A 25,145-nucleotide genomic window follows, 5' to 3' on the forward strand; every position below is an offset into this window, starting at 1 on the left:
TACTGCTGCCAAAGTCCCACCATAATAACTTTTTTATTGAAGTGAAGGAAATTATTTTTAAACTTTATATGGCAAATGAAAAATCCAGAAAAACACAAAACCAGATAAATGTATTCCAAAAATTAACAGTCACTCTTGTTGCTTGAGCCAAAGATCCCTATAAGTCAATCTAAATAGTTAATTTTCTTCTCAAAATCACTATTTCTTTGTTTTTAAGATGTTGGCAAATACTGAAAATTTCAAAAATATAGTAATATAATTTATAAATATGTCAACACAGAATACTAATAAATGTCTTGTAGAGAACACTTATTTAAGCTGCTTCCCCAAATTTAGAATACCCAGAAAACACAACTTCTGAAGATGTAGCAACATTTACATGGTCCGTTTTCAAAGTCTCGATATAAACAGCTCTCAGTTCTAATTTCAACTGGTCTTCAGTACATGATATTTGATGGCAAAGAATAGGATCTTTTAAGAGTTCTTGTGTAGTATTGATCTGTTTGAAAGTGCTGAATTGAACAAATGCAGCCCACAGAATTAAAAATTTGAACACTTGAATGTACAGGATCATGTAAAACAGGGAATTCTGAAGTTTTCTGCCAGGGGTTTTTTAATGGAGAATTGTCTTTCATAGGATCTTTTTCTTTATTCTCTTTTGAGGTGGTGCCTCTGTCTTCCAAAGCCCGAGCAAGCATGTAACTAACTTTTCTTTGATGAGCCAAAGCTTCTTCTTTATCATTTAACTGCATGCACAGAAATTAAAAACATACCAATTAGTATATCACAGAGTACAGAACTATAGTCAGAAGTATTTCATGAAAATGTTCAACCTCCAATCTAAGCCAGTCAGTATGAATAAATCAATTAGGTATCCACTGATTCCTAAGCATTATGCTACATGGTATTGAGGATTTTTTTTAAAAGGAAAAATAGAAAACAGCGTTCTTTCTATCAAAAAAATTTTTAAGTCATCTGAAGAGAAAGGAGAAAGAAGTATATATTTACATGGTATGTGTGTATATGTGTATATATGTATATATAATACCAACATGTACTTACCTCTGAAAGAATGTTGAAGTTATTTATATAAAATTGTTTTTATATTTTTATATGCAAATAAACTTTAATACTCTTCTGTAGATAAGTATGTTCATATAACATGAGTTTCTTTGTATAGTCATCTATGAAATTGAGGATAACAGGACCGATTTCAGGGTTGTGGTAATGATTAAAGGATATAATGCATGAGGAAGTTCGTTGAACACTTTAAAAATTCCTGAATATATAAGTCTCGTCATGAACTGTATATGTAACTGCAGATGACGGAGATGCCTGGACTTAATTACAGGGAGCCTCCTCTTTTCAGAGGTGGAGCTTTAAAGGTGCACAGGAAGAACATGGATGGGAGAAGTGGGAAGCATGTGTGGGGTGTTTAAGGAGATGAAGATCATGATTCTGGAAAATGGTACCTGAAATGGGAACAGAGCATAAAAGTCAAGTATAGAGCGATAAAGAGTTGAATTAATAGGAAGGAAAAAGATAAGCTCATCCACAGCCTCTAACAAAAAGCAAAGATACTAACCAAATCTGTTAGCAACTTAAAGACTTCCTGAGGATCATGCTGGTCATCAGTACTCTTAGAACTGTTTTCCAGAGGGAGCATACCCAACAGTTTCTGCCCTAAGGTCTTCTTACTCCTTTGTGATGGTAACCCTAAAATGGAACATGAAAATCCAGCTGAGACACAAAAAGACACTCACTGAAGTACTTCCAGAAAAAGAGGTAAGTGTGAACCAAGGCTAATTCATTCCTGAATCAGCCAGGATCTTGTCCTCTTCAGGTGACCTCTAGCACGAGTGAGTCAGGCAGCGCAGTGCAGTGGGAAAAGCAGACTTTAGAGCCAGGATTGCAAACGCAGGTGAGAGGCCACAGTGTGAGAACCCAGAGCAGCGCCCTCCCACTCTCATTGCTCAGCAGCTGCCCATGGGAGAATGCAGCCTGTGCTACCTGATAATCTCATAGTCTTCCAAAGGAGCCAGTAATCCACATTTGCTTATGAAATCTCCCAGTGTAAAGGTTAGCCACCTGCCCACAATATTTGAGAACACTATTCACTCCCAACAAAACATGTCTGCAGACAGGTGGCCTCTGAACCATGCAAACTCTGCTTTAGAGCCAGAAAGACCTGGACTTGAATCCCCATTTAACCACTTCCTAATGGTATCATGTTGGACAAGTTCTCTGAGCTACATATCCTCACTTCCAGGATGAGAATAATAGTACCTATGCTCTACTGTTGGGTTGCTGTGCCACTGAATAATAGAGCACGGGCTGGGGGAAGGGAGTGGGCAGTTAGTATTGAACGGGGATACAGAGTTTGGGAAGATGAAAAAGTTCTGGAGATGGATGGTGGTGATGATTATACAACAATGTGAATGGACTTCTTGTCACTTAAAAATGGTTAAAATGGTAAGTTTTAAAAAAATGGTTCTAAAGAACCTAGGAGCAGGACAGGAATAAAGACGCAGACGTAGAGAAGGGACCTGAGGATATGGGGAGGGGGAAGGGTAAGATGGGACAAAGTGAAAGAGAAGCATGGACATACGTACACTACCAAATGTAAAATAGATAGCTAGTGGGAAGCAGCCGCATAGCACAGGGAGATCAGCTTGGTGCTTTGTGACCGCCTGGAGGGGTGGGATAGGGAGGGCGGGAGGGAGGGAGACGCAAGAGGGAGGAGATATGGGGACATATGTATATGTATAACTGATTCACTTTGTTATAAAGCAGAAACTAACACACCATTGTATAGCAATTATACTCCAATAAAGATGTTAAAAAAAATGTACCTACTTAAAAGAAAAAAGAACAGTAAGTTTCATGCATATTTTATCACAAAAAAAAAACAATTGTGAAAGCACCTAGCCCAGCTACTGACATAATGCTTAAAAGTCCACATCCTGCAATATGTACACTGATATTCTTCTTCATCCATAGAAAGGATGCAATTTGTAGCAGAAAATACAAAATTTATAGATTTATACAAAGAAAGTTTCAAGAATGTTTTTAGAATGCTGTGCAAATGGTCTAATGATCAGATAAAGTCTTAAGGGACAATTCCCTTTCCACCCAATCCTGATAAACCACAGAGACTGGGCCTCACACCTGACCTTTTTCAATAGCAGCTGTGGCAAGGGGGAAAAGCCGGACAAGTTGACCAGCTCACCAGTTCTAAGAGTGGATGAATCTGTCTCTCTTTTCAATCTAAAAAAAAAGGAAACATGCTTATAAGCTATCTCTAAGCAGCCTTATCAAGAAGAAAAGTTAACATAGTGTTAACCACAAATAAGAAAATGACCTGTAACAGTCATCTTGTACCAGATTACTGAAGTATATTAAAATGAATCAAAGTCTTGTCACTAAGAAACAAAGAGCTGCTAAACCTTTCATGGACTTGTAAGGCTTTTCAGAGATAAACTAATTATTTTAAATTCTGCTTCCAGTCTCTCCCAGTACCTTAACGGAAAGCAAAGATTGGGAGCTGTACCTCTCAAATCATATTTTCTATGGAGAAGTTCCTGAATTCTGTAAAAAGCTAAGAAAGGCAGGAATTCTGGAATATAAAATGAGTACAAGTGCTGAACTGAATATGAATCTACCGCTTCTATTCTTTCTCCCTACTCTTCTCTCTACCTTCCATCAAAACAAAATCAGATTTTCAAAGGGATTTGACTTCAGTTAACAACACAAAAAACACCGAGGCTGCCCTCTGAGAGTATACCTTTGAAAATTTTGCAATCCAGCTCCTATCAAGGGCCTCACTGAAAGAAGAGGTACTTGAGGAAGATCACCTACACATTTGTTGTTCACGGTAGAACTAGATATTCTTAATGTTTTCCACCAATTCCTCAAAGGCTAATTAAGTACATTGGACTATGTTAGCTTATTTCCCTGGCAAACCACTTACCTTGACATTAAGGTTATACCTTTACCTTTTATCAAGGGATTATTATAGAAAACAGCCATATAAATACTAATTATTTTTTTACTATAAGTGACTGTTGCGGACTTAGCCATTATATTTGCTCACTGGCCTCTATAAGTCTCATATCAGAAAACACCTTTAGAAGTTAATTTCAGTACAATGTGGAATGCCTGATTAAGAACGAACAAGAGTGGAGGAACATTATTTCCCCCCCTTTTGCCCTGACTTCCACCTGACTAAATACATAGCTTTTATAATCTGCTTTCACCTGCTTTCACAGTTCTTGTTCACTACTTCTATTTTTATTATCCCTATAAGCTGTTTCTTAACACTTCAGCAGAGGTGGGTAAAGTTTAGTTAATGAAGCTAAAATTCACAACACGTGACCCATATACTAATGCTAATATGCACTGTTTGAAAAGAGATATTTCAAACAAAATTAGGTATCTACTATTAAGTTTCATTTTTAATACTAGAAGATTCTTATTGGTCCTAAATTCATCTGAAAATGAGAGATACTAGAACTAGGATTATGGATTTTGTCAAAAAAGATTTAGAAACAGGGTCATGTCAGAATCTGAATACTAAAAATTTACACTTCTTAATAAACTTCACTTTAATCTTTGACTGATAAATGGTTTCAAATTGGAATTTTAAATTGAAGCAATATGAAGCCTACTGAATAATACTTACAAATGAAAATTGAGATTGACCATTTAGAGAAACTAAAATTTCTAAAAAATAACAGTTACTTTGTTTATATTGGACAGTCTTCATACTTCAATGGCAGTTTATTCTCTCATGCCATTTTTGTATATTTTGTTTACACTAATACCATGACTCCAAAATGGCCATGAACTTTTGATAGGCTTGTGAACCAAAACGTAAACCTTAACTTCTGTTTCACTTTTTATAAGAATATTTTATTTATTTGTCCAATTTAAGATTATTTCTCTACTGTTCAGTGTCTCCTTCCAAAGTCACACATTTCAATAAAGTTTAATTAGATAGATAGATTTAATGTTGGGTTCTAGTGCTCTTATTATAAATTTTTTCCACTAAAAATCTCTACCAAAAGAGACTCTCCTGTTATTTTATGGTTTCATCTGCATAAGTAACATCCAGTGACTCCTTTTTTCCCATGGTTGTTATATGTTTAGATAAATCATAACTATATGTGAAATTTCAATTACATTCACCATATTAACTGCTTAATCAACTATGATTATAACCAAAAACAACTGAAATTACCTTACACCTGATTATTACCATTATAATTCATATTTACCATCATCTTTAAGGTGCTTCCAATTTGTCCCTTTTGTTGCTTTCTTACACATTTTATCCATTTGTGTCAATCTTAGTGCCTGGTCATTTTTCCTCAATAATTGTTGCTCAAATGCAATTCTGAATGCATCTGCCATTATGTAGGCTTCTTCTTTACTCTTCTGCAGAAGCTCCAACTGGTTTTGAAAGAAAGTTTGAGAGGTGTTAGAGGCAAAACCAGAACAATTCTTTCCTGAATGCTGAGTCAGATTAGCAAATGCCCTCTCCCTGCCTAGTAGTTTTCTGCCTGCCCTTGATCTATTGCATCCGCTTAATCTAATTACTACATGCCATTCTCTTCTGCAGTAGCTGCCCACTCTGAACTAGATTACCAGGAGTTTCTCTTGTGCCTATCAGTTCCCTGGTAATCCTACTCTTAGACCTCATTATCCTAGACGGGCCTCGTCTATGTCCTGCCCAACGAGGAAGAAGGGAGGATGCCAATGGCTGCATTTCAGTTCTGCCTTGGGCCATGCCAGAAAATACCACTGAAAACAATTATGAATACCATCTTTCAGATACCTCCCACAGCTGACTCTGATCTTTGTAATCTTATGCTTTTCCTGATGAATTGCTAATGTTTAGCTGCTTGCTTTCATATATACTCTGAAGACTAAATTCCAAACCTTCAATAAAAACGTTTTAAAAATTATGGTCCATACTGTATTTGTTGTGAAAGCCTAATTATAATGGCAGCTATCATTTGATTAAATGCCAGGCATGGCCTGGTGCTAAACATTATATGCCTACCATGTTTATTTTTGACAACAACCCTCCAAACTAGTTATTAGCCTCCATTTAACATATGCGTCCAAAGCCACAAAGCTGGAAAATGATGGAGCTGAGATTCAAACCTAGGTCTGGCTGGCACAAAGGTTCCTTCCACTGTACCTTGCAGCTTTTCTAATAAGCTTCATGTTTATCTCTCGGCTAATCGGTGTTGCACATCCTGGTGATTTTTTTTTTTTTTTTTTGCGGTACGCGGGCCTCACTGCTGTGGCCTCTCCCGTTGTGGAGCACAGGCTCCAGACGCGCAGGCTTAGCGGCCATGGCTCAAGGGCCCAGCCGCTCTGCAGCATGTGGGATCCTCCCGGACCGGGGCACGAACCCGTGTCCCCTGCATCAGCAGGCAGACTCCCAACCACTGCGCCACCAGGGAAGCCCCATCCTGGTGATTTTAAGCATGTGTGCCTTTTCCTCTAATATCTAGTAATTTTAGGGCCATGTATAGACAAAAGAAATATGAACTTAGGAAATATTAACTAAAACACAGGCAAACAAATTTTCATGGCTGCAATATCGTGCCAAGTAATGTAAATAAAATCCAGTTTATGTGTTAATGTTATCATTTAAAACTAAGAATAAGTTTCATAGCCAAAGACTACCAAATTAAGCTAATTATTACATATACTTCCATTTATTCTACTTTGTGTTAATGGAGAAGCAAAACCAAAGCTTTTACTGCTTTGATAACACAATACCTCCTGTTTGACCTGAAGGAGCATTTTCCGAGTAGATGCTGCCAGTCTGGCACAGGTACAGGGGCTCCCTCTGGGACCGTGACAAAGGCAGGCTCCCAGGACTGCAAGCTTTAAATCCAAAAGAATTATCCGTTACTAAGTGTCACATTGCTCAGCCATACACAAACACGGGGCACACACACAAACCCATGCACATTTTATTCAAGCACCTAATTCAAAGAAACTGCAAAGGAAAACAAAAATAGGAAGCTGAGACCATGATTTCAGGACCCAAGGGGAAATTTACAAATGAGGAGAGACTGTTATTACTTGGAACAAAAATACACAGGAATTCTGCATTCCTTCTGCTCATGTTCCAAAACCTTTCACTTAGTACCAGTTTCCTATACTTCTGAGTTCTTGGCAGGAACTTGACCTAACGAAGTAAATCTAAACACAATATGGATTTCCTGTGACTGGGTTTGGCCTTGCCACCCAGCATTCATTACTGTCAGGTCCTGCCAGGAGAGATGCATGCTCAGAAATGATGAGTGAATTCTAAGGAAAACAATCATCCTGCCACTCCTAAAAAAATGGTCTATGATCATGTAATAAATTCTTAATATATTTCTTGGCTCATCCACTGTTCTGGAATTGCATATGGCCCTGATCCTTCAAAACCTGTCTTTGGATCACAATGAAGAAACTAATCCATGTGGGTCACTCCTGGTTGACCACTGTAGCCAGAAGAAAAGTAAGAACTGTTGTACTTTTTTTTTTTTTTTTTTGCGGTATGCGGGCCTCTCACTGTTGTGGCCCCTCCCGTTGTGGAGCACAGGCTCCGGACGCGCAGGCTCAGCAGCCATGGCTCACGGGCCCAGCCGCTCCGCGGCATGTGGGATCCTCCCGGACCGGGGCACGAACCCGCGTCCCCTGCATCGGCAGGCGGACTCTCAACCGCTGCGCCACCAGAGAAGCCCTGTTGTACTTTTTTTTAAAAACCCATTTTGGCAAGTAACCACAAGTTGCTTTCCCCAAATATTCCAACAGCTTCCAATTTAAAGGATGCAGTCTATGTAACATATTGTGCCATATCTTTTAAAGTTTCATGTGGAACATACTACAAAATTATTGTCTAAGCTTCCTGCTGCTATAAATTTCACATGGACTGGCTTAAAACAGAATCTTATTTTAGAGACTGTTTAGAGAGGAAGATTCCACGGTCTCTCTTAGTGTAAAGGCTATTTCAGAAAATTCCTTCTTGCATTAATGATAACTGTGAAGTACACAGTGAGCTTTCAGTTGACTCAAGTGTACAAATGGCGGCTATGTGGCAGATTGGTATCTTCCCTTTTCAACTTCCCGCTCCTGATAATTGTCCCTGCGAAAGTTGCCAAAAGCAACTTAAGACCTGGGTAGGGCCAATATAAAAATGCAAGGTTTCTGCAAGGACCTCTGCATCCTAATTCTATGTCCTTACCTCAGTGCTCCTTCATCAACTGGCTCAGGGCCCATGTTCTTGCCTGCCATAAAGTTACTTAGAGCCTACTCAAGATTATAATAAAGCACGCTTTTTCTGAACTTTCTCTCCATTCAGTTTCTTTTATTTTTCTTTTTTTTTGCTATTACACTAGTTTTCCACCCAGGCAGTAGAGCATGGTGATCAAAAGCACAGACTCTAAACTCTACCTGGGTGTAAATCCCAGCTCCACCACTTAGTAGCTTTGTGACTTTGGGCAAATCACTTAACCCTTCTGTGCCAAAGTTACCTCATTTGTAAAATAGGGATTTAATTGTACTCACCTTATTTGGTAGTTGTGAGAATTAAATGTGTTAATCTATGTGAATCACTTAGAACAGTGTCTGGCACTTACTAAGGACTATGTATTTGCTATTAGTAGTAGTAGTTGCTTTACTTGAAGTTCTATAATAAGTGAATGGCTACCCCTTCTCACTCCACTGGTACGCTTATTTCTCATGAGTCCCCAGGACACTTGTAAGACATTTCACACCTCAGCAAGCAATTAGCAATGCATCAGCAGATCTTTGTCCTGGACCTGACTCAACCCCGGAGTGACTGCATCACTTTGGGAAAGTAACTAAAACTATCTGAGCCTGAGTTTCCTCCTCTGTAAAATGGGGATAATACCTGCTTTGCAGCCCTCACAAGACTATTACGAAGATCAGATTTAAAAATGTGTGGCAAAGTACTCTGATGCTGTTAAGCCTCTACCCAGGGAAGATACTACTAACACACTTTCTGCTAAAGCTGTAGAAAAAGGAAATAAAAAGGACAGGAAGTGGCTAGCACATCCCCTAACGTCCAAGAATGCTGTGCCTGAAAGGTATGGTACCAGCAAGGCTGAAGAGTGGACCTGGGCCTCTCTCACCCTCAGTCTCAAATTGCTAAGTATGGTTCTATCCTAGAAGTGGAGCTGATGGTGACAGCAGAAAGAAAATGGAAGTGGAAAATTTCCCTCCTACTAAACTTTCATACCTGCTTACCTACCTCAAGACCTGAAACCTCTGTAAAGCCACTTGTGTCCTGGCATGTGTTTTCCTGAGCCATCTTCTGCTGTTTGATATCAAGCATGGCGAGGGCCTCCAAATACTGTTGATTCAAAACTAGGAAGGGCCATGTAAGAAAGTGTTAGGAGGTCTAACCCCAGCCTCACCTAATCCAGTTAAACCAACACCACATACTTCTTCAAGCAAGGGATATACAACTACCCACAAAATCTGTCTCCAACCAGAAAATCTGATAGAATGGTGTGTATCAAGTGAGTTAACACTAGATAAAATGTTATTTTTAATGTGGAAATAATTTTGCAACCTAAGTCTGGTCTTCATTTGCTCAAAGAAACTTTGTAGGATTTTCAAAAAGGGAACATACAAAGGCTAATTATCCACACTGTGAGACGATCAGATGATGAAATCTCATATATTGTATTAAAGTCAACTCTACCAGCTCTCCAAACTCTATCAGACTTTTCTTTTAGTTAGTTTTCACAAGAGGCTCTCAACGCAAATATTTAGAACAAGAGGGGGCCTGCTACTTACTGGAAAGCAGAATAACAGTAACTTTCCCTCTCTTCTTATAGGGTGGAAGGATAGGGAGGAAGGGACAGGAGTAGTGGTTATGAGCAACTTCTGTCCTGGCACCAACCTAACATGGGGGAAATCACTATCTGCTCAAATCACTGGTGTGCAGAAGCATATCTGTGTGTGCAGTTCTCACCCAGGGGATTGCCACAGTTCACTTACTACACTATGTAAAGTGCCACTCTCGGGCCCATGACCTGACTGAGCACTCATTTTATGCCTTTCAAGCCACCACTTTAAAAGAGTTTCTGCTGGGAATTCCCTGGCAGTCCAGTGGTTAGGGCTCCGGGCTCTCACTGCCAGGGGCCCAGGTCTGATCCCTGGTCAGGGAACTAAGATCCCACAAGCCACATGGTACGGCCAAAAAAAAGATTTCTAAAAAGTTGGTACCACCTTAATACTCTTTCATTAACTTTTGTCATATAGTGACTCATTATATAAAAGATATGCTCTGTGTGTGTGTATATATACACATACATCTATATAATTTCAAGTCCTTAATGAGTCAAATAATATTTTGAAAAATATTTGCATTAGTGACAAAGTCACAGAAGACACTTTTATGAGAAAAAATTATGTTGAATAACTATATAATTTTATACTTTTCCTACTAGATTCCCAATAAACATACACCTACTCAGGTTCCTCAAACATCAGGTACTCTACCATTTTGTTTACACTGAGTATAAAAACTAAAGGATAAAGGGAGAATCAGGAGAAACTGCTTAATGGGTATAAGGTTTTATTTTGTAGTCATGGAAACGTTTTAGAACTAGATGTTTATAAGCATTATGAATTGTTCACTTTTAAATGGTTTAAGTTATGTGAATTTCACCTCAAAATTTTTTTTAATTCGAAAACCTAACTGATCAAACCCACAGCCAACATCGTTCTCATCTCAATGGTGAAAAACAAACCATTTCCTCTAAGATCAGGAACAATACAAGGTTGCCCACTCTCACCACTATTATTCAACATAGTTTTGGAAGTTTTAGCTACAGCAATAAGAGAAGAAAAAGAAATAAAAGGAATCCAAATCAGAAAAGAAGAAGTAAAACTGTCACTGTTTGCAGATGAAATGATACTACACATAGAGAATCCTAAAGGTGCTACCAGAAAACTACTAGAGCTAATCAATGAATTGGTAGAGTAGCAGGATACAAAATTAATGCACAGAAATCTCTTGCATTCCTATATACTAATGATGAAAAATCTGAAAGAGAAATTAAGGAAAAACTCCCATTTACCATTGCAACAAAAAGAATAAAATACCCAGGAATAAACCTACCTAAGGAGACAAAAGACCTGTATGCAGAAAACTGTAAGACACTGATGAAAGAAATTAAAGATGATACAAACAGATAGAGAGATATACCATGTTCTTGGATTGGAAGAATCAACATTGTGAAAATGACTATACTACCCAAAGCACTCTACAGATTCAATGCAATCCCTAACAAACTAACAATGGCATTTTTCACAGAACTAGAACAAAAAATTGCAGAATTTGTATGGAAACATAAAAGACCCCAAATAGCCAAAGCAATCTTAAGAAACAAAAACAGAGCTGGGGGAATTAGGCTCCCTGACTTCAGACTATACTACAGAGCTACAGTAATCAAGACAGTATGGTATTAGCACAAAAACAGAAAGATAGATCAATGGAACAGGATAGAAAGCCCAGAGATAAACCCATGCACCTATGGTCACCTTATCTTTGATAAGGAGGCAAGAGTATACAATGGAGAAAAGACTGCCTCTTCAATAAGTGGTGCTGGGAAAACTGGACAGCTACATGTAAAAGAATGAAATTAGAACACTTCCTAATACCACACACAAAAATAAACTCAAAATGGATTAAAGACCTAAATGTAAGGCCAGACACTATAAAACTCTTAGAGGAAAACAGGCAGAACGCTCTGACATAAATCACAGCAAGATCCTTTTTGACCCACCTCCTAGAAAAATGGAACTAAAAATAAACAAATGGGACCTAATGAAATTTAAAAGCTTTTGCACAGCAAAGGAAACCACAAGACAAAAAGGCAACCCTCAGAATGGGAGAAAATATTTACAAACAAAGCAACTGACAAAGGATTAATCTCCAAAAAATATACAAGCAGCTCATGCAGCTCAATATCAAAAAAACAAACAACCTGGACTTCCCTGGTGACACAGTGGTTAAGAATCCACCTGCCAATGCAGGGGACACGGGTTTGATCCCTGGGCCGGGAAGATCCCACATGCCATGGAGCAACTAAGCCCATTCACCATAACTACTGAGCCTGTGATCTAGAGCCCATGAGCCACAACTACTGAAGCCCAGAGCCTGTGCTCCGCAACAGGAGAAGCCACTGCAAGTGAGAAGCCCGCGACGCAACGAAGACCCAACGCAGCCAAATTAATTAATTAATTAATTTAAAAAAAAGAATCCAAAAATGGGCAGAAGACCTAGATAAACATTTCTCCAAAGAAGATATACAGACTACCAACAAACACATGAAAGGATGCTCAACATCACTAATCATTAGAGAAATGCAAGTCAAAACTACAATGAGGTATCACCTCACACCAGTCAGAATCATCAAAAAATCTACAAACAATAAATGCTGAAGAGGGTGTAGAGAAAAGGGAACTCTTGCACTGTTGGTGAGAATGTAAATTGATACAGCCACTATGGAGAACAGTATGGAGGTTCCTTAAAAAACTAAAAGTAGAACTACCAGATGACCCAGCAATCCCACTACTGGGCATATACCCTGAGAAAACCATAATTCAAAAAGAGTCATGTACCACAATGTTCACTGCAGCTCTATTCACAACAGCCAGGACATGGAACCAACCTAAGTGTCCATCGACAGATGAATGGATAAAGATATGGCACATATATACAATGGAGTATTACTCAGCCATAAAAAGAAATGAAACTGAGTTATTTGTAGTGAGGTGGATGGACCTAGAGTCTGTCATACAGAGTGAAGTAAGTCAGAAAGAGAAAAACATATACCGTATGCTAACACATATATATGGCATCTAAAAAAAAAAAAAGTTCTGATGAACCTAGGGGCAGGACAGGAATAAAGACACAGACATAAAGAAGGGACTAGAAGACACAGGGAGTGGGAATGGTAAGCTGGGACGAAGTAGAGAGTAACACTGACATATATACACTACCAAATGTAAAACAGATAGCTAGAGGGAAGCAGCTACATAGCACAGGGAGATCAGCTCGGTGCTTTGCAACCACCTAGAGGGGTGGGATAAGGAGGGTGGGAGCAAGATGCAAGAGGGAGAGGATATGGGGATATATGTATACATATAGCTGATTCACTTTGTTATACAGCAGAAACGAACACAACATTGTAAAGCAATTATACTCCAATAAAGATGTTAAAAAAAAAAACCTGATGCATTTCTTCTCTTTTATCCTTAAAATATGTTACTTCAAAATATTAGCACTTTGTCTATTGATATTTTGTTCTTAACATAGGACATTCTATATAAAACTGATCTTTTAACATAGTATTTTTAAAGAATTATCAAAATACCACTCTACTTACTTGTATTTTCAGACTTGAGCATTTTAATTTCTTCTGTTTTCAGTTTCAAAGTTTCTTTGAGGACTGCATTTTCACAGTTTAGCCTGGAAAAAAGTACCCTCCAAGTAACTAAAACATTAATACTTTGTAGGTGAATGAGAATATTTAATCCCATAATTAGAACACGAAAACTCTAATATAATTTTTCTTACATCAAAACAGTCTAGAATTTATATAGGTAATAAAATAAAAATTTAAAGGAGTGTGGTTAGACTTTGAACTTACTCTTAACCCTTCTGTATACTTAGCTGAGAAAGTATCAGAACCAGAAATACCTCTAAGTCATCTATTTTGAACATTCATTCTCTTTACTAAAGTTTCAATCAAGTTAATAACCATTTGAACACCAACTACATGCTTAGTTCACCTTCCAAAATTTGCATAAAAAGATACATAGGGAGGTACAAACTTCCAGTTGTAAAATAAATAAGTCCTGGGGATGCAATGTACAGCATGAAGACTGTAGCTAACAATTATTGTACAGTATTTGAAAGCTGCTAAGAGAGTAGACCTTAAAAGTTCTCAACATAAGAAAAAAACTGTAATGATGTACGGCAATGAATATTAACTAGATTTATTGTGATGATCATTTTGCAACATATACAAATATCAAATCATTATATTGTACACCTGAAACTAATACACTGTTATATGTCAATTATACCTCAATTTAAGAAAAAGATACATAGGGAGCTTTATCTATTGAATGAAAATTGGAATTACTTACAAGAGTTCCTAAATTGCCCACCATCGGGACTTCCCTGGTGGTGCAGTGGTTAAGAATCCGCTGCTCTTCCAGGACTAAAAATATCCTCTAACATTTTGACTCTGGTCTACTTCCTTAGTCCCACCTTTCAACTCAAAATATGGAGGCTGGGACTTCCCTGGTGGTGCAGTGGTTAAGAATCCGCCTGCCAATGCAGGGGACATGGGTTCGAGCCCTGGTCCGGGAAGATCTCACATGCCGCAGAGCAACTAAGCCCACAAGCCACAGCTACTGAGTCCACGTGCCACAACTAGTGAGCCCACGTGCCACAACTACTGAAGCCCACACACCTAGAGCCCATGCTCCGCAACAAGAAAAGCCACTGCAGTGAGAAGCCCATGCACCACAACGAATAGTCCCCACTCTCAGCAACTAGAGAAGGCCTGCACGCAGCAATAGAAGACCCAACACAGCCAAAAATAAGTAAGTAAATAAATAAATAAATTTATAAAGGGGAAAAAAAAGGTGCTTTATTCCTCAAGGGCTATAGACATTGCTTGAGAAACTGATTTCATGTTTTATTAATTTGTAGGTAATTCATGGAAAGGGAATGTCTTAGATTTACATTTCTTGTTTTTTAGATATAACTGACATTACATTAGTTCAGGTGTACAACACAATGACTCAACACCTGTACATATCACAAAATGTTCACCACAATACAGTCAACATGCATCACATACATGGATACAGAATTTTTTTGTGTGATGTGAACCACATTTCACTTTTAATTGAGAAACTTTAACTTCATGACCACCATTTTAATGATACAAGGCTTGTCCCAAGCACAGCATGTAATATTCCCTAGGACTATCACGTCTTGATAGGTATTTTATTTAAAGTTATAAATTAGACCAGATGATCTGGCGACCGTTTTTAATTACAATTCAGGCTAAATTTAATTCAGGCTAAAAACAAAACTGTAAACAAATATGGAAGTCTAGTTAATGGGTTTGATTTTTACAATGGTATGTATTAGCAATTCTAAAGTTACTTTCTGTATAGTCTATGATGGAACAAATAAGTAAACATACAGGGTAACTGGAGCCAGGTGTCTCCTTGTGGGACTTACAAATGCAGAGAGGGGCAAGGCTAAGATGAACCCTGTGGTGGTGTTCTGCAATTGGAGATATAAGTATGATCTCATTGATATGTGATAGATACATACATACATAAATGATAAAGAGACAGGTAGATAGATGATAAATCGATGACATAGAAAGACAGATAGATAGATGTATATATATATATGTGTGTCTGCATCTGTGTATTTTCTAACTCTGTCCTCTGAGAGGAACTTCACGCAGTGAATCCTCAGTAGTAATGAGCACACCTAGCACTCAGATCTTGATTTCTAAACACCATTCCCCATTAAAAGGAACTGCTGCTCCTTGAAGAAATACGTAATATTGTAGGCATCCTGGACTAGAATATCTTGTACCAGGAAGCAAGAAAGTGCTTAAAGAAAAATAAATGTCAAAAGGTCACAGGAACACCTGTGCTTGATGGGGCTCCCACTGACCGAAGTTGGAAAATTTTAAGCATCAAAAGAAATTATGGTAGTAATAGCTTTTAACCCACTGAATAATGCAAGAATCCTTGAATCCGTATTGGTATAAACAAACAAATGAGAAGGAAAAACTCTTTTTTACAGTAAAATGCCAACATACAAATGTAGAAGGAATAAGGGAATTAGAAAATTACCATTTGGCAACCATTGTAGTACTAATTGCTTCAGGTAGAATTATCAGTGGATATAAAAACGAGTGGGTGAAAAGTCTGCCGAGTCACAGTATATTTACATAATTTTCAAGTATCTCTCCACAAGATGCTTATTAATTACAAGGGGAAAAACAGTGACTTAATAGTGGAGAATGAGGGCAGACACCATACCTTAACCAACTGATCAAGATTCACATCCTAGGAACAGGACAAATCAGCACCACATGCCTCCTGATGTGATGGACTAAGAATACACAGCTTCAGTGGTAACACTGCCCAAAATGCACAACCCAATTCAAGCCAGAAGCATCAGATGCCCTCATTGTAGGATATTCTATAAAATAATGGGCCTGTCCGCCTCAAAAAACTGTCAAGGTTATAAAAGATAAACACTGAAGAACTGTTTCAGATTAAAGGAGACTAAAATTTAGACATGACAACCAAATGCAACATGTGGTTCTGGACCGGTCCTGAACAGGGGAAACTGTGTTTTCTCTTTTGCTCTAAGAACATTATTAAGATACTTGGTAATATAAAGAATAATATAACATTATTAAGATAGTTGGTAATATAGTTGGCACATTAAATAATAGTATTGGGTTAAGGTCTTGATTTTTATAACTATATTATGTTATAAATGAGAACGTCCCTTTTTAAAAAAAATACAAACTGGAGTATTTAGAGTAATGGGACCCTATATATGCACAATGGTTCAGAAAATATCACCTCTATATTTATGTATTTAACTACAAAGAGAGCGAAAGAAAGGAAAAAAGAATGATAAAGTAAATGTGATAAAGAGTTAATATTTGGAGAATCTTGGTGAAAGATATATAGGAGTTGTTCTATTCTTACAACTTTTCTGTAAGTCTTCAATTATCTCAAATTAAAAGTTAAGAAGTAATAAATTTAAAAATTAGGTACTAAAGCCATCTATAACCCCAGATACCAAATCAATTTCTCAGTGATTAAATTATAACATATTCATAAGGTCAAAGTTATTAAATAAATTCACACTAATATAAGAGTTGCTCAGGGCTTCCCTGGTGGTGCAGTGGTTGAGAGTCCGCCTGCTGATGCAGGGGACACGGGTTCGTGCCCCGGTCCGGGAAGATCCCACGTACTGCGGAGTGGCTGGGCCCACGAGCCATGGCCCGCTGAGCCTGCGCATCCTGAACCTGTGCTCCGCAACGGGAGAGGCCACAGCAGTGAGAAGGCCCGCGTACCGCAAATAAATAAATAAATAAATAAATAAAAAAAAAAAAAAAAAAAAAAGAGTTGCTCAAAAGACTTTGAAAAAACAGTGCAAGGCTAAAATAACTTGGGAAACATGGCTCTTAAACTGTATTTTAATATACAGTTTATACTAGTTTTTAAAGAAAGAAAATTAACAGTAACAATAAAATATGGAAATGGTAAGTAGGTAAGCAATATGAATCTTATTTTATTTTTTTTGGCTGTGCCATGTGGCTTGCAGGATCTTAGTTCCCCGACCAGGGATTGAACCCGGGCCATGGCAATGAAAGCACCAAGTCCTAACCACTGGACAACCAGGGAATTCCCTGAATTTTATACTTAGTGTGCTCAAAAAAGAAGAAAGCCTAAGCTACATTTGAATTATACACAGTTTAAAAATTTCCAAAGAAAAATTATGGAATAATAATATACAAACCTCTCATATTTTTGGATCCAAGATTCCTCTATATTTTTAAATCTATTGCGATCAAATTCTATTTCCCACTGCAAGGCATTTATTTCCTATTAAAAAAAATAGCACTTTCAAGGAAATTACTACAAATCATTTCATGACTTTTGAATATTTGAAATCATTTAGTCACTTCACAGAAATAGGTTAAAGACAAAAAACTAATTACTGCTCAAAAAGAGTCTATGATGTTTATAAACACATATGACATGCCTCTTTAGCACTCAAAAAAGCTTTGCTGAAGCTTACTTATTATAAGGAACGTTTCAAATTTGTTGGCCTGAACCTAGATTTCTCATTGTCCCCAACCCATGCAGATCCCAACATATACTCCTGGAAGTCTGAGCCCAGGACACTCCCACCAAGGGAGAGTAAAACAGGAATAGGAAGATGACCATCTAGGGTGATTCCTAACTACCTTTTTAGTGAAGATGAGATGGTCAGAAAGAGGCAGGCTCTGCAGGGCAAGCAGAAGAAGAAAAATAGGAAAAGAAAAACAGGAAGGTCGATTTGGCAGGCTTAGCCCATGTGACAATCTGTTTTGGATTATAAGCTCCAAAAGGGAAGGGACTGTATGAAGTTGAAGTACACCTAGCAGAGGGTATGCACAAATGACATATCCACTGGTACGGTGATTTTTAAGGGAATTCTATTTGAAAGCTTATTGAATTGAACAAGTCTACACTATACGCTATATGTGGTCAAATACCTTCTCCAAGGATCTCTTTTGTTCCACAGTTTTTTGAAGCACTGCCTGGGTATGACTTGTGGCTTTGCCAAATATTGCCTAAGAAAAATAAAGATTGTAACAGTATAAATTAAATTTCCAATCACCCTTATATGCAAGGTGAAGTTCACATTTTTATTTTAAGACAGTAGAAAAGTACCTTGAGATGAGATTCCCACAGAGACCTTTTGTATAGAGTTTGATAGTTCAAAAGCCAGAAGATCTTGGTTTGGTTCTTTCCCAATGAACGTGATAATGAATGAATGGATTTCGCACACAAGGACATGTACATGAACATTCCTAGCAGCATTATTCATAATAGCCCAAAATACCTATCAACTGGTAAACGGATAAACAAAATGTGGCATATCTATATAATGGAATATTATCTGGCAATAAAAAAGGAAGAAAGCACTGACACATGCTACAACATGCATAAACCTTCAAAATACACTAACTATAAGAATCAAGAGGCAAAAGAATCTAGACATATACTGTATGGTTCTATTTATGAAATAGAAAAGGCAAAGCTATAAAGCAGAAAGTAGATTAGTGGTGGCTGGGGATGGGAATGGGAATAACTGCTAATGGGTAAGAGGTTCCTTTTTTGGGGTGATGGAAATGTTCTAAATTAAGTTGTGATGATAGTTACACGATTCTAAGTTTAGTAAAAATCAATTGCTTAAAACAAGTGAAATTCATGACATTAAGTTATATCTTAATAAAGCTGTTTTAAAAATCTATAGCTCAAGGGGCTTCCCTGGTGGCGCAGTGGTTGAGAGTCCGCCTGCCGATGCAGGGGACACGGGTTCGTGCCCCGGTCTGGGAGGATCCCACGTGCCGCGGAGCGGCTGGGCCCGTGGGCCATGGCCGCTGAGCCTGCGCGTCCGGAGCCTGTCCTCCGCAACGGGAGAGGCCGCGACAGTGAGAGGCCCGCGTAACGCATAAAAAAAAAAAAAAAAAAAAAAAAAAAAAAAAAAAAAAATCTATAGCTCAAAAAAAACACTATATTATAAACACTGATGCTTTTATTTTAAAAGCTATAACCAGGGAGTTCCCTGGTGGTCTAGTGTTCAGGATTCGGCACTTTTACTGCCATGGCCTGGGTTCAATCCCTGGCTGGGGAACTGAGATCCGGCAAGCTGTGCAGCATGGCCAAAAATATAAAAATTAAATTAAATTAAAAAGATAAAACCATACTACCTATCATTGGAATGTGTACCTGATGAAAGTGTAAAAGTAACTTCTTACATTGCTTTGAAGAATTCTCAATGCTTCCTCTTTACCTTCAAGATGTCTTTGAGATGCCTCAAGTTCAGTTTTCAAAATTTCTACCTCCTGAGGAGAAAAATACAATCAGTCTTCCTATCTGTGAGATATGCAACCCCAAATGATCGATTTAGACAGTCTACATTTAAACTCAACATTCACTTCGACTCCAAGTGCTCTGACCTTACAAAATGAGGTTGGAAATTCCTCCAGGCTTTATAAGTGGACCAGAGAGGCTAAAACTGAGATGCTCGCTGTCAGGTGCCAGTTATGACTAAAAGCCCAAATCTTTTGCTTTTACCCATCTAGGCCACACACACAGTTAATAATTTGGAGAAAAAGCTTTAGACCACATAAAATAAGAACATGATCGGCTACACAGCTACAGTAGCTATTATAGGTAGGACTGTGCCCCCCATCCCAAAAGATATGCTCAAGTCCTAACCCCTGGTACCATAAATTCGACCTTATTTGGAAATAGGGTCCTTGCAGATGTAATTAATGTCATACTAGATTAAAGTAGGCCTCAATCCAATGACTGGTGTGACGCAGCTACAAGCCAAAGGTTGTTGGCGGCAACCGCCAGAAGCTAGGAGGTGGTAAAGGATTCTCCTCTAGACCCTTCAGAGGGAACATGGCCCACCCACATCTTGATTTCAGACCTCTAGCTGCCATAGCTGAGAGAGAATCGATCTGCTTTTTTTTTTTTTTTTTGCGGTACGCGGGCCTCTCCCGTTGCAGAGCAGAGGCTCCGGTCGCGCAGGCTCAGTGGCCATGGCTCACAGGCCCAGTGCTCCGCGGCACGTGGGATCATCCCGGACTGGGGCACGAACCCGTGTCCCCTGCATCAGCAGGCAGACTCTCAACCACTGTGCCACCAGGGAAGCTGCGATCTGCTCTTTTAAGACACCAGTTTGTCAGGGCAGCCCTAGGAAACCAGTAGAGTAGCAGTCACCAGAAGAGATACAAAGGCACAGTAAGGGAGTTCCCTGGCGGTCCAGCAGTTAAGACCCCATGCGTCCACTGCAGGGGGCCTGAGGTTCGACCTCTGGTCGGGAAACTAACATCCCACATGCTACGGCCAAAACAAAACCCAAAAAAACAAACAAAAAAAAACAAATGCACACCAAGACAGGCTTTCTGTTCCTGAAAGGACAAGCACCCTCATAGAAACTCCAACTCCCAGCAAGACGGATGGTCTCCTCAGACCCCCTGGGGTACTTTCTAGTCCTCTGACTTCAAAGAGGTTCAATTAAGTCAGGTTATTTCAAGTCACACATACTGGGAAGACAGATGGAAGGGAGTGATTATTTTCTCCAGGAGGAGATTAGAGAAATAAGTTGTAAAGGAGAACAGGAGGGCATGTTTATACGAACAGCCATTCAGAGAGATGAGGCGACGAAGCCACCGAGATGCGGAGGCCAGTTGGAAGCTATGAGCTTGACAGTGTGGCTCGAGAATATATGGAAAGCCAACAGTTGACTTCCATACCATGTTAGTAATACTTACACAAAATATCTATCAGTGGACTTTATTCACATGAGAATTTGCATGTTAGCCAGAGGACCTACCTCTAAAGTTTCCTGAAGACGTTGCCTTAATTCCACATTTGACAACTCTGAATGAGAATCTACTAGAGGGAAAAAAAAAAATTAAATATTTTCTTTAGCTAGTTAAATATGGGACATTTGTTTACAAAATATCAAATACAGCCTTTCCCTAAACTGAAACGAGAAAATAACTGTAATGAACCAAATGACGATAAAAACAGATAGCTTAGAACATTCCACAAATGAAAAGACACATACTTTTGAATCGAAAGACTCTTAAAAAAAAGGACTCTAAAATAAAACTGTTGTTAATGAATTGGTTACTTACTATATCCAAACACAGTATTAATGAATGTTGGTGAGTAAAGTAAATAAATTTTGGTGTTTGGCTTAAGCCTGATCAATATCGTGATACGAATATCTAAGAAATAACCTGAATTTAATTTCTTTCCAAGGAGAATCACTAGAAGTCTCCAGTAACTTCAATTATTCTCTCCTTAATGGGATCGATCAACTGAGACATTAATCTGGGCTTCCCAGGAACTTCATTTACATTGCAGTTTCACTGGCAATAGAAAAACATTGAAGTGATAAATTATAGCAAGAGAACAGGAAGTCAAAAGAAGCAAAACAATTTAGAAAGAGTATTTTGAGGGACATTAAAAATTTCTCAAAACAATTCTTTTCTTTGCTATTCTGAACTTTCATCAACATGACAGTAACCAAGGGAAAACCTAAGTCATGTTTTTACTCTGATAATTCAGGGTTCCAATGAGGGACAAAAGTGACATTGGGGAACTTCCCTGGCGGTCCAGTGCAGGGGGCATGGGTTCAATCCCTGGTCGGGGAACTAGGATCCTGCATGCAGCATGGTGTGGCCAAAAATAAAAAAATAAATTTTTAAAAAAGTAACACAGGTTTGACAATGACAAGTTCTACTCTATTAACACCTGTGGTAGGCAGAATAATGGCCCCCAAAGATGTCCACATCTTAATCCCAGAACCTGTGAATACCTAGCAAAAAGGATTTTGCAGGTATGATTAAATACGTGGAGATAGGAGATGATTCTGGATTACCCAGGTCCTTATAAATGAAAGGAGGAGGCAGGGGAGTCAGTATCAGCATGAGGCAGCGGGAGAAGTGGCTGTGAAGACGGAGGAAGGGTACCACGGCCAGGGAAGGCAGCCTCTAGAAGGTGGAAAAGGCAAGGGAGTGGGTTCTCCCCTAGAGCCTCCAGAAGGGAGGCAGCCATGCCAACACGGTGATTTTAGTCCAGTGAAACCTGTTTTGGATTTTTGACCTACAGAACTGTAAGAGAATAAAATTTATGTTGTTTTAAACCATTAAATTTCTGGTAATTTGGAAACTGCCTATTAGCAAGAGGAAACTAACACAATATTCTCACCTAGGATCAAGTCAACTTTGATAAAAAGACAAAAGTCGATAACTCAAAAAATATAGGAGCTCATACCATTACTATTACTTCTTGTTGATATCCCAGTAGTTTCCTCACATTTTTGTAAAGGCATCTTAGCATAACGTTCAATTTTCAACACCTTGCTTGCAAAACAGTATCCATCCTCTATGCATGATAAGGACTTGGAAGAAAAATATATACATAATCCCATCCTAATTTCAAGAAGGATTTTGAAGGACAGAGATCGATCCCCAGCTGCACCATGTTTTCGTAAATCTGAAATGTTTCTTAAATTATTTTCATGTTGTTCTAATTGTGTTTGTTCCACTTTGGTGGGGAAGTTTTACAATGTGGATTACAAAAGATTCAGCCACACCAGAGCTGTACCTCAGTGCAGGCTGGGACTCATCCACCAATTCCGGGTCACTTTGCAGTTGTAACATTCTATCACAATATGATTCTGAATTTTATTCTCTCCTTAGTGTACAGCACAATTTATTTTTACTTATGATAAATTAATTTTGTTTTGAGAATTTTATGACATCCCGAAAATAACCTGAAGCCTGTGTGTTCTGCCTGTAACACTCCTTCCCCAGATGAGCATCAGGCTTGCAGTGCTCCAATGTGACCTCTCTTTTTGCGGTACACGGGCCTCTCACTGTTGCGGCCTCTCCCGTTGCGGAGCAGAGGCTCCGGACGCGCAGGCTCAGCGGCCATGGCTCACGGGCCCAGCCGCTCCGCGGCATGTGGGATCTTCCCGGACCGGGGTACGAACCCGCGTCCCCTGCATTGGCAGGCAGACTCTCAACCACTGCGCCACCAGGGAGGCCCAATGTCACCTCTCTTGACCTGTGCCTCAAACAGCAGCGCCCCAGCCACTCCACTCACTCACTGTCTTTTCACGTACCACTGCCTGATGTTACATAGCTGTTGATTTGCAGGTTTATTTTCTGTCTGCTCTACCAGAATGTGAACTCCATGGCATTAGGGCCTTTGACTATTTTATTTACTGATGTTATTCCCAGAGTCTGGTACTGTGCTGGGCACCTAACAGGTACCCAATAAATGTTTGCTGAATAAGACAAAAAAAGAACAAAGGACGTATACCACTACTTCACAAGAAAAGCAAGGTAAGTAATTACTTATTGATATAACTAACATATATGTATTGGTGCAGAATAATTACTGTACTTCACAATTTGTATAACGCGTGGAGACACAAACATCAATCACTTTTACCATCACCAATCAGCCTCTAGAGGTGAATAAAGATAAATTTCTAAAATCCACGACGGTGACCCATCTTCATGTGTTGGGAGGCTGACAGCACTGATAAAATCCACAGGGCAGAAAAGAGGAGGAGAAAGAGGATGCTGGGCATTCTTACCAGTGCTACTTTGTCGGCCGTGATAGGGAATTTGGGGTCCTTCCGGGTGTGTATCATGCAAGCTCTTATGCTTGGAATACTGAAAAACGGCACTGTTTCTTTCTTCCCCATTTCTTGAAAACGGGGGAGGACTACAGGCCTTTCCATCTGATCTTTTTCTAGATGTAAATAAATGTGAAACTTGCACTTCATAAATGCCGCCGGGCCTTCTTCTGAGGCCATACCCTAAATCGCCTTCTGCCATGTCATCGTCCTCTGCTTCCCAGGCCTGCCCCTCTGCCTCACTCTGCGGCCTCGCCTCCCTGCTCATCAGCCACGTGCCTTCTTTACCGTAGGGATAAACAAGTTATCTGCAGTTAAGAGAAAACAGTAGTTAAAAAGCCGTCAGTATAATCAAAGTTGGGTTTGCCAGGGAAGAAAAGTTCCTTCCTGTATTTTACAGGCACAGCCAGCAATGCACAAGCACACAGATGCCCCTTGCAATCCAACTGAAGCTGTTTAACATTTCAGGACTTTTCGGGTAAGAAAAGATCTGACTCCTTATTTCCAAGGAAATAGGAAAGACTTTTACTGAATCCAATAATCTACTGATCAGGATAAAGCACATCAGGCTTTGCCAAGGAAAAAGAACGCACCTGACAAACAAGCTTACAAAGGAAAGGGATCCGTTTTCATGAGCCTAAGAGCTGTATAAAATTCAGAAGAGTCTCTGAAAACCCAGCTTCCAATGGCTCAGACCATCTTGCCTCTGTTCCTCACAACCCTTTATCTACTTCAGGTGCTCAGGGCCCTTACGCTCTCTCCTACGGCTCTACTTGGTTCATTTTCTATTTCTGTGCAGATACGATTAGGAGAGGTTTTGTCGGGACAGTGACAGATGGAGGGAAGAAGGTCCCCCCATCGTCCCTCTCTTTCTCTAACCATGCCACACCTCCAGTGTTTCCCAGCACAGAGTAAAAGTCAAAGCCCTTCCAATGGCGAGGGGCCGCAAGCTCACCTCTGCCCCGTACCCTCACCCTGGCCTCCCCAGCTTCCCTGGTATTACTGACCGAGCCAGGCATTCCTGCCCCAGAGCTTCGAGTTCCCTCTGCCTGGAACATTCTTCCCCCAGCCAGATGCACAGCTG

At 39.3% G+C, this 25,145-nt stretch overlaps 1 protein-coding gene across 2 annotated transcripts; it reads right to left on the reverse strand.

The window, feature by feature from the left end:
- Positions 1-437: 437 nt before the first annotated feature.
- Positions 438-24,329, reverse strand: CCDC125 (coiled-coil domain containing 125). 2 transcript variants are annotated; one of them, XM_065875144.1, is made up of 11 exons: positions 24,020-24,329; positions 21,236-21,297; positions 19,647-19,733; positions 18,378-18,455; positions 17,636-17,721; positions 13,437-13,519; positions 9,284-9,399; positions 6,796-6,903; positions 5,277-5,451; positions 1,586-1,716; positions 438-746 (listed from the first exon to the last, which is right to left on the reverse strand). In XM_065875144.1, the coding sequence occupies exons 1-11, from the start codon at positions 24,327-24,329 to the stop codon at positions 438-440; spliced, it is 1,545 nt and encodes a 514-aa protein (XP_065731216.1). The 2 variants fall into 2 exon arrangements, with proteins under 2 accessions (XP_065731216.1, XP_065731218.1); XM_065875146.1 differs by lacking the exons at positions 438-746; positions 5,277-5,451 and having other exon boundaries at positions 1,684-1,716; positions 21,236-21,294.
- Positions 24,330-25,145: the final 816 nt, after the last annotated feature.

This window comes from Phocoena phocoena, chromosome 3, assembly GCF_963924675.1.
Source record: "Phocoena phocoena chromosome 3, mPhoPho1.1, whole genome shotgun sequence".
Classification (NCBI taxonomy): domain Eukaryota; kingdom Metazoa; phylum Chordata; class Mammalia; order Artiodactyla; family Phocoenidae; genus Phocoena; species Phocoena phocoena.